General features: G+C 40.9%; 1 protein-coding gene across 1 annotated transcript; it reads right to left on the bottom strand.

Annotated features, from left to right (window-relative positions):
- Positions 1-2,448: 2,448 nt before the first annotated feature.
- LOC124545774 (cuticle protein 7-like) lies at positions 2,449-9,415 on the bottom strand. Its single transcript, XM_047124720.1, has 4 exons — positions 9,401-9,415; positions 5,443-5,625; positions 4,058-4,253; positions 2,449-2,550 (listed from the first exon to the last, which is right to left on the bottom strand). The coding sequence occupies exons 1-4, from the start codon at positions 9,413-9,415 to the stop codon at positions 2,489-2,491; spliced, it is 456 nt and encodes a 151-aa protein (XP_046980676.1). The 3' UTR covers positions 2,449-2,488.
- Between the last annotated feature and the right edge of the window lie 6,432 nt (positions 9,416-15,847).

The raw sequence follows: 15,847 nt of genomic DNA on the forward strand, positions 1-15,847 counted from the left end.
ATCCGTTTTAAGTTCGCTGGTGATCGATTAACTCAGTTTCTTTTTTTTTTTTTTAATTACAGAGGGCAGCTAACCCTCTGACCGAACACGGTGAGCTACCGTGCCGGCACCAACTGAGCTATCCAAGCACGACTCACGCCCCGTCCTCACAGCTTTACTTCTGCCAGTACCTCGTCTGCTACCATTTTTACACATACTTTTGATACTATGCACAGATTCGTTGCCGTTTTTTTTTTAATTCCATCCACAATTAGGCTATTTCTCTACTTTTAGATGTTTAATACTGCATTTAATTGGCTAAAGTTTGGGGAGGGGAGAGATTTTAATTACCTATTTATGCACTTGAGCTATTGCCTAATCCTACATCCTGACTGCTTGGTGAGAGAGGGAAGGGAGCATGGAGTATAAAGCATAAAATTGGTCTGTTTCCATTATCTTTGACTTTCAATACTGCACATACTTCTGGACAAGGGGAGGGCGATAGTGTTTCTAATTTTCCATTAATAGAGTTGAGCTATTTCTGCCATCTTGGATTTTTTAAATATTCCATTATAATTGGCTGGGGATCAATGCACTGTAATTGGTTGGAGTCATGGACATTGGACGGTATTTTTAATTTTCCGCTAACATGATTGGGCTATTTCATTAGCTCTTTTACTTTTTATACTGCGCTATGATCGGCTGGAGACAAGCAGGAGGACGATGATCTCAAAGATTAGGATGATAACATCGTGAGTTCAATATCATCTACGACGTCATGCATGATCTTGAGGATCATGGAATGATCTTAAAAAGGTCAATGACCACGTTTAAGGCCACAGTGGGCCATAATGCTCATGTAGTTGTATTCTAAAGATTCAAGGTCGGTTAGAACGTATGCGGATATGCTGCTATTAAGCTATGAAATGCAGAGTTGCATTTTAGAAGCTTAGAATCTGTGATCACTGACTAGCAAAAAGGAGCGCCTTACGCCACCAGTATAATTCATAAAAATAGCGATGGCTGCAGAATCACTGTAGGTAGATTACAACTGGTAATGAAGATACTCATTCGTAAGATCAGCGAAAGAAATTCAAGAATGCCCAGCGATATCACTTTCAGATGCAATCAAATAAAATTACTTAGTAAAAGCTGATTAATACAGAACGATAAGTGAATAGTTTAATAGCAATATATAACTCCCATAATTGGGTAACGAGTAGGAAGAACATTGTATTCCGATTCAACATCAGTCGACAATGAGGTCATTACATAGAGATCGCAAGCTTGAATTCAACGAGAATGGGTGGCGTTTTCTCTTCATCATATGAGCAACACCAGAAGATACTAATCTGTGGATGGCAGAGTGAAGATTTCAGCATCACATCTCGTGAAAAAGAGTCCCGTGGTTTACACTCTATGTAACACTGCTCGCTCCCCGAGATGAAACGGTAGTTATAAAGGGCTGGATGATGAGATATTATGTGTGACTTTTACCTCACAGAAGAATTTCAGCACCAATTGTGGAATGACTTAGATTTTCGTCAAAAAATCTGGACACGAAAATCTCGTCCTAACACATAAAAGAAATATAACAGTGAAGTGTGGGCATATTTCTGAATCCAGTCTAGACGGTATGGAGCAACATGTGAAGGTTCCATAGCACCTCATCAGCTTTGTACTTGCAGAAAGTGGATTCTGTAAACTATTTACAAACTACATATGGGCTACGTCTAGTATTAACGTGTCTCTCAGTATCAACTCCCCTACCTACTATGTACTAAGTAGTGAACATAATATTCTTTAATATCCAACAGAAACTTCGTTTTCACTTCTTTTATACCGGAAATTTAAATCAAGAGTTTCGCATTGGAAAGTGCACAAAATATTAGTAAACGCCAATCGTAATAGATTAGTACCTTGCCTTCGTATTCAAGAAAGCGTGTCACTTCCAAAATTTAGTGCATAAACACTGAGGGTATTTCACTGCGTACATCACCTTTTTCCTCCGCATGACGTATAGGCAGTCTAAGAGGTTGTGCTGGAATTCCAATAAAACATTCTGCACTCATGTCTTGTCTGAAGATAATAATTTCTGCACTCAAACACCACGCATATGTTTAGAAAAACTTTTTTGTTGTTATTCAAATATATATTTTATTTCTTGTCCGACATATATTAATAAATCATACAAAATGTATAAAAATCAACAGAAAATATATACATACAACTTCAGTAGTTATTCAGAGAAGCACTGTTGTATAAAGTAACACAAAGGCAGAAACATTATTTTACTGTGTTTAACAACAAAAATAACGTTATTTTTGTACACTATATCAGCGACTGCTGTTTATAGCAACAGGATGAAGATGGAGCTACAAGATCAGCAGCTTGTCTCATGGTTAAATAGGAATAAATATGAAAATGGTTCTGTGAATAAAATTAGAGAGCCTAGAGATAAGCAGCTTTCCGAACTTGAACGTTTCAGAGCGCATGGTACGAAGTGCCTTCAGTAGTAGCTGTGACCGTGTCTGTAACCACCAGCGCCGGCAGCAAATCCAGCGCCGTAGCCTGCAAAACAATTAAAACGTCAGAAACTGAAAAGCACAACTGCATCGCAAATATTAACCTCTGTGACAGACGAGGCAAATTCCAGTTATTTGAACAGGAATTAATTCATTCAAACATTCCAAGCATTCTTTTTTTATGATTTGTAAACCAGAATCCAATTTTATACTGTACAGATGAAAAGTCGTTGAAAAAACTTGGATGAGAATAGAAAAATTAATTGAACAGTACACGGATGAAGATTAGATCAACATCAGAATGATTTGAAGTAGAAGAGCCTATTGTCACATTTTGCCTACCGGTAGAAGCATGAAATCGGAAAAATTACGAAACTTCAGTAGACCTACTGAATGTCCTCGATAACGTGAATAGTGAAAATGAACAGAACTGTAATGAAAGTTTAACGGGAATAGAAGTAAGCCTCAATTACACAGCCGTATTTGATGAAAATGCGGAGGGCTCATAAATCATTTGAGTGTAATGAAGGGCCTATTTGGCATATAATGTAGATTAAGAGTGAATAAAATTAAAATGTAAATGATGAAGTTTATAAAAGGAGAACACAAATCCGTCAAACTACAGCGTATGAAAGGCGCAGTAGAAGAACTGTAACGGCTCTGTTAACTACGCTGCAGAACAAGACAACATGAGCGAGCAAATAAGAAAGCTTACCACAATAAAATTATTCTGTTAGCATAAAGTACTTCGTCTTCTCATTTATTCACGACGTAGTTGTAGCTTTGATGTTATTTCATGGCACCGCTATCCGAAATAACTTTTACTCAGACAGATCTTGTAACACACTTTTCCGATGATATTTCCTTACAAAAGTTGTTAACCATTGTTTTATAGTGATTGGTGCCGATAGTAAGTTACAGTCTGATGATCCCCTTATAAAGTGAAATTCGTTTAATAGGACTATCAAATAATGTGGTCTTTATTCTAAGTTTCCTTCTAGATTGTACGTTTAACTTATTTATTTTCAGTTGAACAATATGTTTGATGATATAGTACGGTAACACCCGTGTCAGAAGCATTGGTCGTTTGTGGCACAAATGGTATCGTTTTGAATTAAGACTAAGGATTTACCATTGTCTTCAATTCTAGTCTGATGGTAGCTGTTTGCCAAAACATGCTACGTGAGGGGAATTAAATTAAACGAAGGTGTGACCTAAACGGATATTGTGATAACGAGCGCAAATGCTGTCCATGTACACGTATATGGAGTTTATTTCATTTATTGGCTACATCGCTATAGAATATCCACGTGTCTCTTTATAGTGAATACATAAATCATGACGTGATTAATGAGAAGCCAGACGGTCGAGATCAGTAACTTTGTTAACACGGTTAACACAGTTATTCAGATATTGTGTAGCAAACAACAGTATGTGTATAGAACTCAAATAATTGGTGACACTGACGCGAAATAATGAACAGCGTCCTTGCCCTATTGAGTCGTGAAAGTACCATCCAACCTGTTGCAAAGTCTGTTATTGGAATTGCTTACCATGGTGCGAGTGGTGCACGACGGGGTGGAAGCCGGACTTGTCGGCGTGGTACTTGACGGTGCGCACGCTGCCGTCCGCCTCCTTGAGCGAGTACTCGCCAGTCACGACGTCTCCGTCGCGGTGCTCCTTCTGGGAGTGGTGGTCCCCTGTGTGCCCGTCAGACACCCCGTACTCGAACTCGTACTTCGGGTACGCCTGGATTTACAGAAAAAACCTTAATACTAGTCTGACACGAGCTGCATAGAAAAATTAACTCCCACCTCTTTGGATTTCAAATAGAACGAGAAACAGGGTTCGCAATAATTGAGGGTGAAGCAGGAGGCAATGGTTCTGAAAGACTGGAACTAAAAATTGTGCTGCCCTCAGATGATAAAAATTCCAGCCGATGTAAATCCTCGTTTCTCCACCCGTCTGACCTCCATTTGAGCTGAGAGAATGGATCAAAAGGAAAGAACGGAGCCAATCCTAGCTGGGTGTTACTGTCATATCCTTGGAGGCAATTGGAAGGTGCTACTGACCTGAAACGTATACATGCGGAAGATCTGTGGAATTGATAAACGTTCATGCAGTCTTGGTGACTTCAGCACAACGAATGAGTGAGGTTGATGGTGGCCCAGGGAAGAACCTCGGCGAAGGCGCTAGACCAGAGCGCACGTACTCCTCAACAAAGTTTGCTTTCTGGTACCGTAGCTGATTACTGATTACAGATAGAACAACTAAGTGTATTTCAAGTGAGAGTCATTGGGAAGTATAATGAATCTGAGACCATACGACCCCAAATGACTCAGAAAGACAGTTTCAGTGACATTCACAAGGAGTGAATATGCAAATTAAGGTTTCCCTTAGTGATAAGACATCAATGAGTGACTAACGTAGAAGTAAGTTAGACTTTGTGGCTTGATGCGAGCCAGTTATAAAGGGGAATAAACACGTATGCTACTACCCTTTAAGGGTATTAGTTCGCTTTTTAGGATGCCAGGGAGCGATACTACGCAATCCACTTAGTTTCGGTGTGAGCAACAGGGGCCGCGGACCACCGTTGTTTTGTCCCCAAGGTTAAATCAAAATAAATAAAATTAAAAAAAAATATCTACTAAGTTTTTGGTAGCTTTATTCTCTCATATTTCCATGGTGCTACACTATACAGGAACATTCCTGACCAATATATAAGTAGAGATTCTTATTTCAAACATAGTGAACGGTCCCATTAACTGTCGATTTTCATGTAAACTGAAATACGGCTTGTTCATATTATTCGCCAGTAAGACACTAAGAGAACACTAGGACGCACTTAATGAGATTAGCGGGAGAAAGTCAGTCTTCTATCAACGGAATCGCTTACAGAAGCGCTGTGGAGTACCACCCTTATAAATTACAGACTTACCACGTAGTCCACACTGTGTCCTCCATGTCCATGTCCATATCCCCCGTAACCGGCGTGCCCCACTGTGACTGGATGGGCGGGACCCACCACGGGACCCGTCTGGTGGGCGTAGGAGTGGGCGTGGCCACACTTCGCTTGCTGCCACTTTGCAGCAATCCCCAACAGCAACAGTGCTGCCAATATCTGAAGACAGTTAATGAAGCAAATTTGCAAACAAATTAGCGGCTTCATACACGAAGGAAAATATTATACATCTGTCAAGTATACAATCATTTCTTGTCTAAATAGTAACTTATAAGAAGACCGAAATGCCGTACCACCAATCACCTTTTGTAATTATTTAGTCCATACACATTCTGAAACAAGATTTTCTTTTCGTCTGGTAACACTAATTTTTACCCCCAAAATTCGAATGATTATATACAAAAATGATTGTGTCCCAACAAATACAAAAATCTAACAACCAGCACTATAGATGACGATATGGCTCTTTGGAAATCAGTTGGAATGAAGAGTTAAACCAATGTCACGTAATTACGTTATCTTAAATTTATTTAGTAGCAGGCTTTCAAACATCGACTCCAGAAATGAACAATGCTTAGACAGGCAAAATACTGCTCGGATTTATAAAATAAATAGTTAATAATTGAACTGTCCTTCAACCACAGCAGACCTACGATGCCGTTTTCGATCTCATTTGGTAAGCACTTTGGAAAGAAAACAAAACAAAACATATAGTGAACTGCTTAAAGATTAAATACAAAGTCGGACAAGAACGGAAATCCCAATTCACGTTTTAAACGGTTTTTCCAAATTCCTTATGAGAATGTTATTTGATCGAAGTAGTGAATTACTAAATGAATACGTTTGTGGAGGCGATGTATTGGTATCCTATTCTGTCATCCGCTTATCGATTTTTCACACTTTCCCCAAAATTTTTCCCTGGTGAACTTTGGTACAATTTTGCTGTTACTCTTCTTTATTATTTTTCTGGTTTGTTTCAGTGACTGAGTGGCCTTTACACATACACGTGCTTTCGCTGTTGATGTAACATTAAATACTACAGAAATGTTTCCTTGAATATTTTTTCCTAGACCCCTCATTAATATCTTTTTCATTATTTACGTAACTCAGACCATAATACTGTCCTGTAGCCTCCTCTATGCGCTTTCGCATCGAAATCTAACACACAGAACTCTGTAAACCATCTGATTTAAAACATCCAGGCACCTGTTAGAGGACACTGAAATGGGAGTGTCCATCCTTGGCGTTTATGACGGCGTGTCCTCTGCTGGAGACACTTTCAGTGAGGTGGTAGAACATTCTTTTCTCACGAGTCGAAACCAGAGAAGGTAGTGATGCTAGACGCTGTGGACTGGACAGATCGTTTCAGAAATGTAATTGTCCACAAACCATCGCCTCACAGCTGGTACAAACAGTCAGCGTATCCGAACTGTTCCTCTACTGTAGGCGATAACAATGGTGTAAAACTTTTCCTTACCTTCCTCATTTAGAGTTTCCTTAATCGCAATAAGGGGGCCACGCCCTAACTTCGGGAACGCGCTCATACCGTAACACCACCTCTTTCGTACTTAACTGTTGGGACTACACATGATAGCAGGTAATGTTTCCTGGCAATCGTCAAACCCAGACCATTCCGTCGGACTGCCAGAGGGTGTAGTCTGATATACTGTCCAGCGGCGTCGCCCTTTACTCCACTTCACTTGTCGTTTAGCACTAAGATAGAAATATTTGGCTTATGAGGAGCTGCTCGACCATTCTGCTCCACGCAGTCTCACTTTGCTGGCTGGACTGATGGTAGCACTTTGTACCTCACGACTGATTCCCTCCAACGATTTGAAGCGATTTTTTAAAACCACCCTCCACAATACTCGACATTGCGACATTGTTTTGGTTGTGGTAGTGGTAGTTTTCAGTCCGAAGACGGGTTTGATGCTGCTCTCACGCTACCCTTTCTTATGCAACTGCTTACTGTATTCATGCCTTGTTCGGCCTCTACAATTTTTATCTCTCCCCTTTCCTCACACTTCTTTCCGTTTCAAATTGGCGATTGCTTCATGCCTCAGGGTGTAACCTTTTAACCTATATCCTCCTTTAGTCGAGTTCAGCCATAAATATCTTTTTCCCTCAGTTAGATGTACTACTTCCTCATTAGTTATCCGATGTACCAGTCCAATCTACAGCAATTTTGTCTAGCATTACTTTTCAAAGCCTTCTATTTTCTTCTTTTCTGAAGAATGTATCGTGCATCTTTCACTTCCTGCAAGATTTTCTCCAGAAAAACAGCTTCGGGAAAGACTTTTTAACAATTAAATATATTATTCACTGTCAAAAAACTTATTTCTTTCAGAAACGCGTTTCATAGTATTGGCAGATTGTATTTTATATCTTCTCTTCTTTGGCCATGATAATTTATTTTACTGTTCTTCTAATTGTGGTGTGTCGTTTCCTAGTCTAAATCCTTCAGCATCATCTGATTTAAATCAACTACAGTCCATTACTCTTGTTTTATTTATTTTGATACTCATCTTATAAACTCATTTCATGACACTACCTATTCCGTTCAACTGCCCTTCCAAGTCCTTTGCCGTATCAGAGAGAATTACAATGTCATCAGCAAACCTCAAAGCTTATATTTATTCTCTTTGAATCTTAAGGCCCTTCCCATACTTCGATATTGTTTCCTAACCCGTTTTCTTAGTGTGCAAACTAAATAACAGCACGGTAAGTCCACTGTTTCCATATAGCGTCTTTCGATTCTTATAAGTGCAGTCTTGTTTCTGTGCAAGTTCTATACAAACTTTCGTTCACTGTGTTGTATCCATGCTGCCTTCATAATTTATTCCAGTCAACATTGACAAAAGCTTTCTCTAAATGTATAGTTGTTATAAGAGTAGGTTCGCCTTTCTTTAGCCTATTCTAAGTCGTAGAATCAGCGTTGCCTCGCGTGTTCCTAAATTTCTCCAGTACACACTCTCATCTAGCCGGCAGCTATGGCCAAGGGGTTCTAGGCGCTCCAGTCCTGAACAGCGCTGCTGCTATGGTCGCAGGTTCGAATCCTGGCTCGGGTATGAATGTGTGTGATGTCCTTAGGTTACTTACGTTAAGTAGTTATAAGTCTAGGGGACTGATGACCTCAGATGTTAAGTCCCATAGTGCTTAGAGCCATTTGAACCATTTGAACATTCTTATGTCTTCCAAGGTCGCCTTCTACCAGGCTTCCCATTCTTCCCTAAATAACTCTGTTCAGTATTTTGCAACAATGACTTAGTAAACTGATGTCTCGGTAATATTCACACATTCACGACCTGGAATGATTACATTCTTCTTAACCTGGCTCATATTTGTTGCATACAGTGGAATAGTTTTGTCGTTGCTGACTCTCCCAAGGATTCCCTGTCAATCTGTTCTCGTAGTATCATATATTCATTTGCGATTAAATATTTCTCTAGAATAAGGGCTATCGGGAAATGATAATAGCTGTAAGCTCTAGCCTACTACAAATTAATTATCCATGACTGCGTTATCAGTGGACGTTTTAAAAATTTCTTAATCGACCAGAATACCACAGTCTACAATTCTTAACTGAGGATAGCGTAAACGGTGGATACAGAGTGTGTAAGACTGTTTCAAGTAGTCCTTTTTAGCGTGTCCTTCATTTCTAATATCTACGTCATCAACACTAATCTTCCTTCCTTCCTGTCTTATCACCTTCTTGCCGAGTATTAAGTGGTGCAGATCCACATACGATTATCATAATTTCTTGCGAAAATATTAGGCCACAACTTGTTCCTGATGCAATAGTAGAATACAGTCGAATATTTCCCTTGAGAAATAATTATAACATTGAGACTAGCTACAAATCGGTCAAGTCAATAACTGAGTCGCCAATTGATATGAAGCTGAAGAATATCGCAAAGCTACCATTCCAGCTCACCTGCCCACGGATCATATCTGCTTGAGAGTTCAGGTACTCGGCGCACACTTAAGGTGTAACTGGTGCCACTGCTGTCGATCGGTGCCCATTTATACGGGCGGTGCTACAGCGCCCTGCGTAAGCCACTGAAAAAGTCTGCTCCCGCTTCTTGCTCCACCCCCGCTGGCGCCAAACCGTTTCTTGCCACGAGGTGCCGTGTAGGCCCAGGCAAACGGGAGCGGCGAAAGCCCGGGTCCCCGTGGCGGCCACATCGTCAGCTCGCATGGCACGCGATTCGGCCCGGCTCTGAGACGCAGCGACCGCGGCACAGCATGGCAGTTTCAAAACTCGTCACGGGCGTGCACATATCGGAACGCCCGCCGCTGCTACGTGCAGCTATGCTGTGAACTACTTTCTTGCGGAAATACTGAATGTTTTTCCCTATTAAAGCAGTGGTCGCGCCCACTTGACAACTGTAGCCAACCTAACTCTCTTCTTAACGCGCAGCCAGTGATTGCTTTGCCGTGTGTGTGTTATCTTTCCTACCAAAGCGCTGTGTGTATTCCGAGGCGTCACTCAATGGAGACGATCATTCTAGAAGGTTTACACTAAAGCCTCTGAAGTACAATCGTGTTCACATATAAATAAAATACCTTGAAGTCATACTCGCGGTAAAAAAGTACTTCTTCCTATTTTTTAAGGCTAGATTTATCTTACTGTTGTACCACCATGAGTAAATTATTTTCATTGCTTACCTCCGCATTACTCCGTGTATATTGCCATCTGGACACTTGTACATTCTTTAATTTAGTCCTTGGCTATTAACCTATTTTTTTTTTTTTTTTTTTTTTTTAGAGTTTGCCCTGGCTACTGCACTTTTCAGATTTGACTGTCACCCTCTGAACTTCAGGGCCTAAAATCGGCCGCATGACAGCTCCTGCTCTTTCGTTGTTACTTTTTGTAATTTCTTCACGTACAGTTCCATAGCCTTAACGTATCGTCTAAATAATGGAACCATTTTAACCACCGTAGGCAGTCAGTTTTATTCCTTCAGTGTACCATGAATATAAATTACATTACTGGCCAGTACCGGCCTTAGGTCATTATCAAATGTCAGCAATATAATATCAAAAGTATAGTAAGTGAGACTATTAGTGAACAACGTTACACTTGCGCATTATAAATGTTGTTTAAATTACTTACAGGATATTGGCGATAAAAATGTTGCTTTCGTGTTACGTGAGGACGGGCACGTTCCCACACATGCACATCTCGAATGTTATAGATACGGTCTTGCAATTACTAATCAGCTTACAAGAACAACTTTCACAACACGTCATGTAGCAAAGAACCTTACTAACAGACAGCTTCCTAATTCTTGCACATTCGTTTAGCAGCATACCATATACTTATCTACACTCATACATGCACGTAACTGTTACTAATACGGAAAACGTGCATCAACAAAATAGATCTTGATCACAGCCTTGCGTACATCACTGTGAGCACATCACTGCAGATCCCTCCACCCATAGCCCGCATCTCGTGGTCGTGCGGTAGCGTTCTCGCTTCCCGCGCCCGGGTTCCCGGGTTCGATTCCCGGCGGGGTCAGGGATTTCCTCTGCCTCGTGATGGCTGGGTGTTGTGTGATGTCCTTAGGTTAGTTTGGTTTAAGTAGTTCTAAGTTCTAGGGGACTGATGACCATCGATGTTAAGTCCCATAGTGTTCAGGGCCATTTTTGATCCCCCACCCATAACTTTGTCCATGCAAAATGACAGGTCTTAGCATGCTTTTTGGTTGATGCATGTTTCCTGCGATTTTTAACAGTTATGTGTATGTATGAGGGCGGAAAAGTACGCAGTATGCTCCTAAAGGAATGTGTAATGGCTATGAAGCTACCTGTTAGAAACATTCGACCTTTGTATGTGTGGGAAAGTATTTGTCCCCACATAACACAAATCAGACGTTTTTAAATGTGACACTCATATCACCAAGATCATGTAAGTAATTTAATCAATTATTGTAATACGCAGACGTAACATTATCTGCTAATGTATCTTACCTATTTGCTGTACTTTAGGTATTATATTGTAGACATCTGATAGCGCTCAAGGCTGAAATATAATTTATATGCACGGTGCCGTAAAGGAATAAAACAGACATCCTCCGGTGCTTTAAATACTTCCATCATTTAGACGATGCTTTTTATGGTCTACATACAACAATAACTTATTCAAAAATATATAAAATACAGTGTATAACAGTTACATACACACGTCGAAAAACGTTTTGCATCACCAGTTCCCACAACCAATGAAGATAAACGATGACTATGGATATTGTATCACGCAGTCCCATTGACTCTTCAGAGATTAAACGGAGGGTGTCTGACAGCCGATCAGTTCCAGTCATTCCACCAGGAAGGAGGTACACGGCTCGTGTTGTCTGTACTTCAACCTTGCCTAAACGGTCGATACCGCTGTTCGATCGCCTCCGCATTGTTATTTGTGTCAAGAATGGCTCCCAAAGACGGAATTTGATGATTTCATGATGTTTGGTGTGTGGGGCGCTGAACTGCGCCGTCGTCAGCGTCCGTTCAAAGCCCCAACATTCACACAGTGCAATTTTATTCACAGCCCAATCTAGCCACTGTCACGAATGATGATGAAAAGTGGCACAGAAGCTGGAAACAGTGTGCAGCAAGACTCATCCAACCAAATGACTTTCTGCAGCACATTTCCATATTACGGGCATCAGCACCACTAACGCGTGGTTTTGAAATCTCAGATAGCCTTGCAGTTCCCTCCTTATGGAACCCCAACGTTGTTTTGGCGCTGACGGGATTCACGAGTGCGCCATTCGCCATTCAGTTCAGAAGTGAATTGAGTGGTCGCAGTCCTGTTCAAAAGCCGACCGTCAACACATACTTTCGTCCGAATTGTGACTCAGCGGATGATGGTTTTCCGCTTCCCCTGCGTACGGTATAAATCTTCGATACGATGCCTCGTGATATACCAAACACTTTGTCTGTCTAGGTTACGGAAGCACTCACCATACGAACACCAACGATTTTTCCTACGTTCGAAAACACTGTTCTGGTCACGGCTGACATTTGATACGTATTGAGGACGCTGCGCAGGTGCCGTCCGTGGCACATCAGCGCATCCTATGGGCCTCTCCAGGATCTATATTTAAGTTCAAGCATGCATTTGTCGCGGTGTTTCCATATTTTTCTCCAACCCTGGTTAATGATATTTCCTACTTTTATGTGTTATAACAGGCCAGTGTCTAAATTTCATTGTCTTTACAATGTAAGTGGCAACATACGTAAGTTGACAAATCGCAGTTTACACGTTTAGGAAGCTACAGAAAATTTAGTCTTTTATATAGCTCATTCATGGGCAAATATTGCTCGTTGTGTCCGCCTCTGCTTAGCTGAGAATGCCGGCACGGTAACTCAGAGTGTTCGGTCAGAGGGTTAGCTGCCCTCTGTAATAAAAAAACTTAGTGAATGGGTCAACGATGTACTTGAACAGGTGTCATTGGGCATCCTCCCGAAAAATACAGCTAACTGGGTTGGAGATATTCTCCGCCCTTGGACTGGGTGTTGTGTTGTCCTCATTATCATCTCGTCATCATCGACGTGCAACACGGCTACCGAAGTTCCCCGGACGGGCCTCCCGGCCAACAGTGTCATACGATCATTTCATTTCATTGCTTTTTGTATCTCTCGGATGTTGAAAGGTTATCCACTCTTTCACTGTCCTCCTTGGTCTGCCTACTAAGTCAGCACGAGAAATATACGTAATAATGAAACTTGGTCATTGAACCATATTGCACTCCATAAATCAGTGTTGTTTATTCATTCATAATGAAAACGAAAATACCTTAAGGGGGGGGGGAGGGAGGGAGCAGAAAATAGACCCTAATCATAGCAAAGAAACCAAGCCGACGCTTACTTTAAGCAGTTTTTTCATTCATTCGATGATTTTTCGTTTTCTGAAGGTCCCATCATGGATGTGAAATAATTCATTGGCTAAGAAAGAGAGACACATGTTTGAAACTAATTTTGTACCTCTCTGCGATGTTGTAACAATTAAACGTCAGTAAACTTCCACATACAGTTTCTGCTTACACAAGATAGATGTAAGACGGCTCAATTAGAGGAAAATTTTCGTTACTCAGTTATACTTGTTGTTTATCTGCTACTGCTAACTTAACATTTACTTATTCACAGTCACCTATGTTGTATGAACACAGAGGCATACTTACGTGAGTGTGTAATTGATTCATTTTTGTTCCCTTTTCACCGTATTTCTCTCTCTCTCTCTCTCTCTCTCTCTCTCTCCCCCTCTCTCCTTCTCTTTATCTGCAGGAAATATCCATCTAATAGAAATATTGGAACATTAGATAATTTATAGATGGTTGCATGTTATGTGGAGCTACAATGTTACGCATCTGGTGAAGCTCCTCGACGAGATAGCTGACAGGAAACAAAGAAGTAAAATGTGTACTCGAATGTGAGCCCGGCTCTCTCGTCGGACATCTGTAATAGCCTTCGCCCATAGCTATTGATAGTGCTGGTTGTCGCCTGCTTTTAGTCGTGTCAGCAGCGAAGACGCATTGTTTCTTTTGGCCGGCTGAACTGCGAAAACTATAACATTTACTTGTGCCGTGGAAGCACAATTCGTGACAGGTAGCGTCGTTCCAAGGACAGATTGTGTTCCTCTAATTTAGAACAGGGAGGAACACATAATCCAGCAGCAACACCGATTCTGTCACGATATCGAGTGTATATATATTTCGCCACCAGAGGGAGGATTTTAGCTTTACACTAACTTAGGTCAGCCGTGTATTACATTCAGGAAGCATCTACTCGAGTAGCAGGAACCGTGTGGCGTTCGCACGAGATTTTTTCTCAGTTTGAAAACCTCCATTGATTGGTTAATTACAGTACACCGTAGAGTCATGAGTAGGTCACCTGTAGTCATTATAAAAAGGAATAGAGTTACTCTGCACATTAGTTTGAGAAAATTACTTACAAATCAAGTATTGTGAGGAACATCACGTTTTGGATACAGATAATGCTCCCGAGTTACACTTGCTTATTGACAGTATTGGCGTGCATGAAATGCATCGAACAGAAAACTCATTCAAAACAGAAGTAAGTAGAAATCAAATGTTAAATTCCGAAAAGGGTGGACTAGCAGTTTACTGCAGAAATGTTCCCGTACTTGGCTGTAAGTTGAATAGTTATTTAAATAAAAAGTTGTTAATTTAACACGTTTTCAAGACTCACTAAAAGGTATAAAATCGTTTCTCCCAGCCCCATGCCGATTCCTAACACCATAAAGATAGTCCTGAGAATCTGTTCTCGTGAAATTTTAGTTGCTAGGACAAAGTTGCAAAATTTCAAACGAAAAACGTGGGTCGCATGTGATAGATAAATGATTCATCCATTGTTCACCTAAATCACTAACAGTTTTGTTGCAGTGCAACTGATATGAGCTGTTCTGCGATTTTTTCTTACTACAACTACTCTCTACTCTCCTTATGAATATATGTCTCATGTGCCTCACTTTCTTCATTTTAAATTTTATGAGTATTGTCGAAACTATTAGAAATTAACAAGCCCAAATTTTCAGGACTATTGTATGTGGTTAGGAATATGTATGAGGCCAGGAAAATTTATTTTATACAGCTTAGTTCTTGTTAAAAACATTTTATATTAAAAACTATTTTATTTAAATGCTGCTGTCGTAAACTGTCACCAGGACCCCGGTCATCAAAGATGTAGCAAGAAGATCGATACTAGGCGCTGGATGAAACGCGCCTATCAGGAGAGACCCGCAGACAGACTCGCGAGCAACGCACCGCCAATGCCCTCTTGGCCCCGATCGCAGCCGCTGGCTGGAGAGCTCAGTCTATGTCTCAGGCACTAGCTCAGCCACTGGCGCACTACCTCGCATCCTAGTTCGACGTCTGTCATTCATCGCATAGCAGGACTTCTACTTGACTAGCAGAGAGGCTAACGTGGACTATTAGTGAAGAGCTTGAACCACAACACTTGTACTCTTAAAGTTAAGTAGTTTCCCGTTCATGTAAATAAAGAACCCTGTTAATAGATGTGTATAGTTGTGTCGTACAAAGAGGGTACCAGCCACCAAACCACATCCTCTCCCTTGAGTCCTGTGGTACAGGACACAACAGTGGCAACGAGGACACTACATAAATAATTATTTTCTACTTTTTAGTCCTGTATGTGTAAAACTTTTCAACCGATTTCAAACAAGTTGATGAAATTGCAACACAGACATGCCATAAATTTCAGGTTTCTTTCAGTTTCTCTTCACCTGTGTCAACAAATATATTGCTTCCTCCTATGTAGACCTCACGAAAAGTTCGCGAAAATAAACATGAGAGAGAATCGAGCTTACACGGAGGCTCCAGCAATCGTCGTTACCTCG

The sequence above is a fragment of the Schistocerca americana genome, chromosome 8 (genome assembly GCF_021461395.2).
Source record: "Schistocerca americana isolate TAMUIC-IGC-003095 chromosome 8, iqSchAmer2.1, whole genome shotgun sequence".
Classification (NCBI taxonomy): Eukaryota; Metazoa; Arthropoda; class Insecta; order Orthoptera; family Acrididae; genus Schistocerca; species Schistocerca americana.

What these genes read in the sequence shown, in the direction of transcription:
- LOC124545774 (XM_047124720.1), bottom strand. An exon ending in GACACAGTGTGGACTACGTG is followed by an intron (nt 4,254 to 5,442) that starts GTAAGTCTGTAA and finishes CTGTAAATCCAG; the next exon opens with GCGTACCCGAAGTACGAGTT. An exon ending in CGTGCACCACTCGCACCATG is followed by an intron (nt 2,551 to 4,057) that starts GTAAGCAATTCC and finishes ATTGTTTTGCAG; the next exon opens with GCTACGGCGCTGGATTTGCT.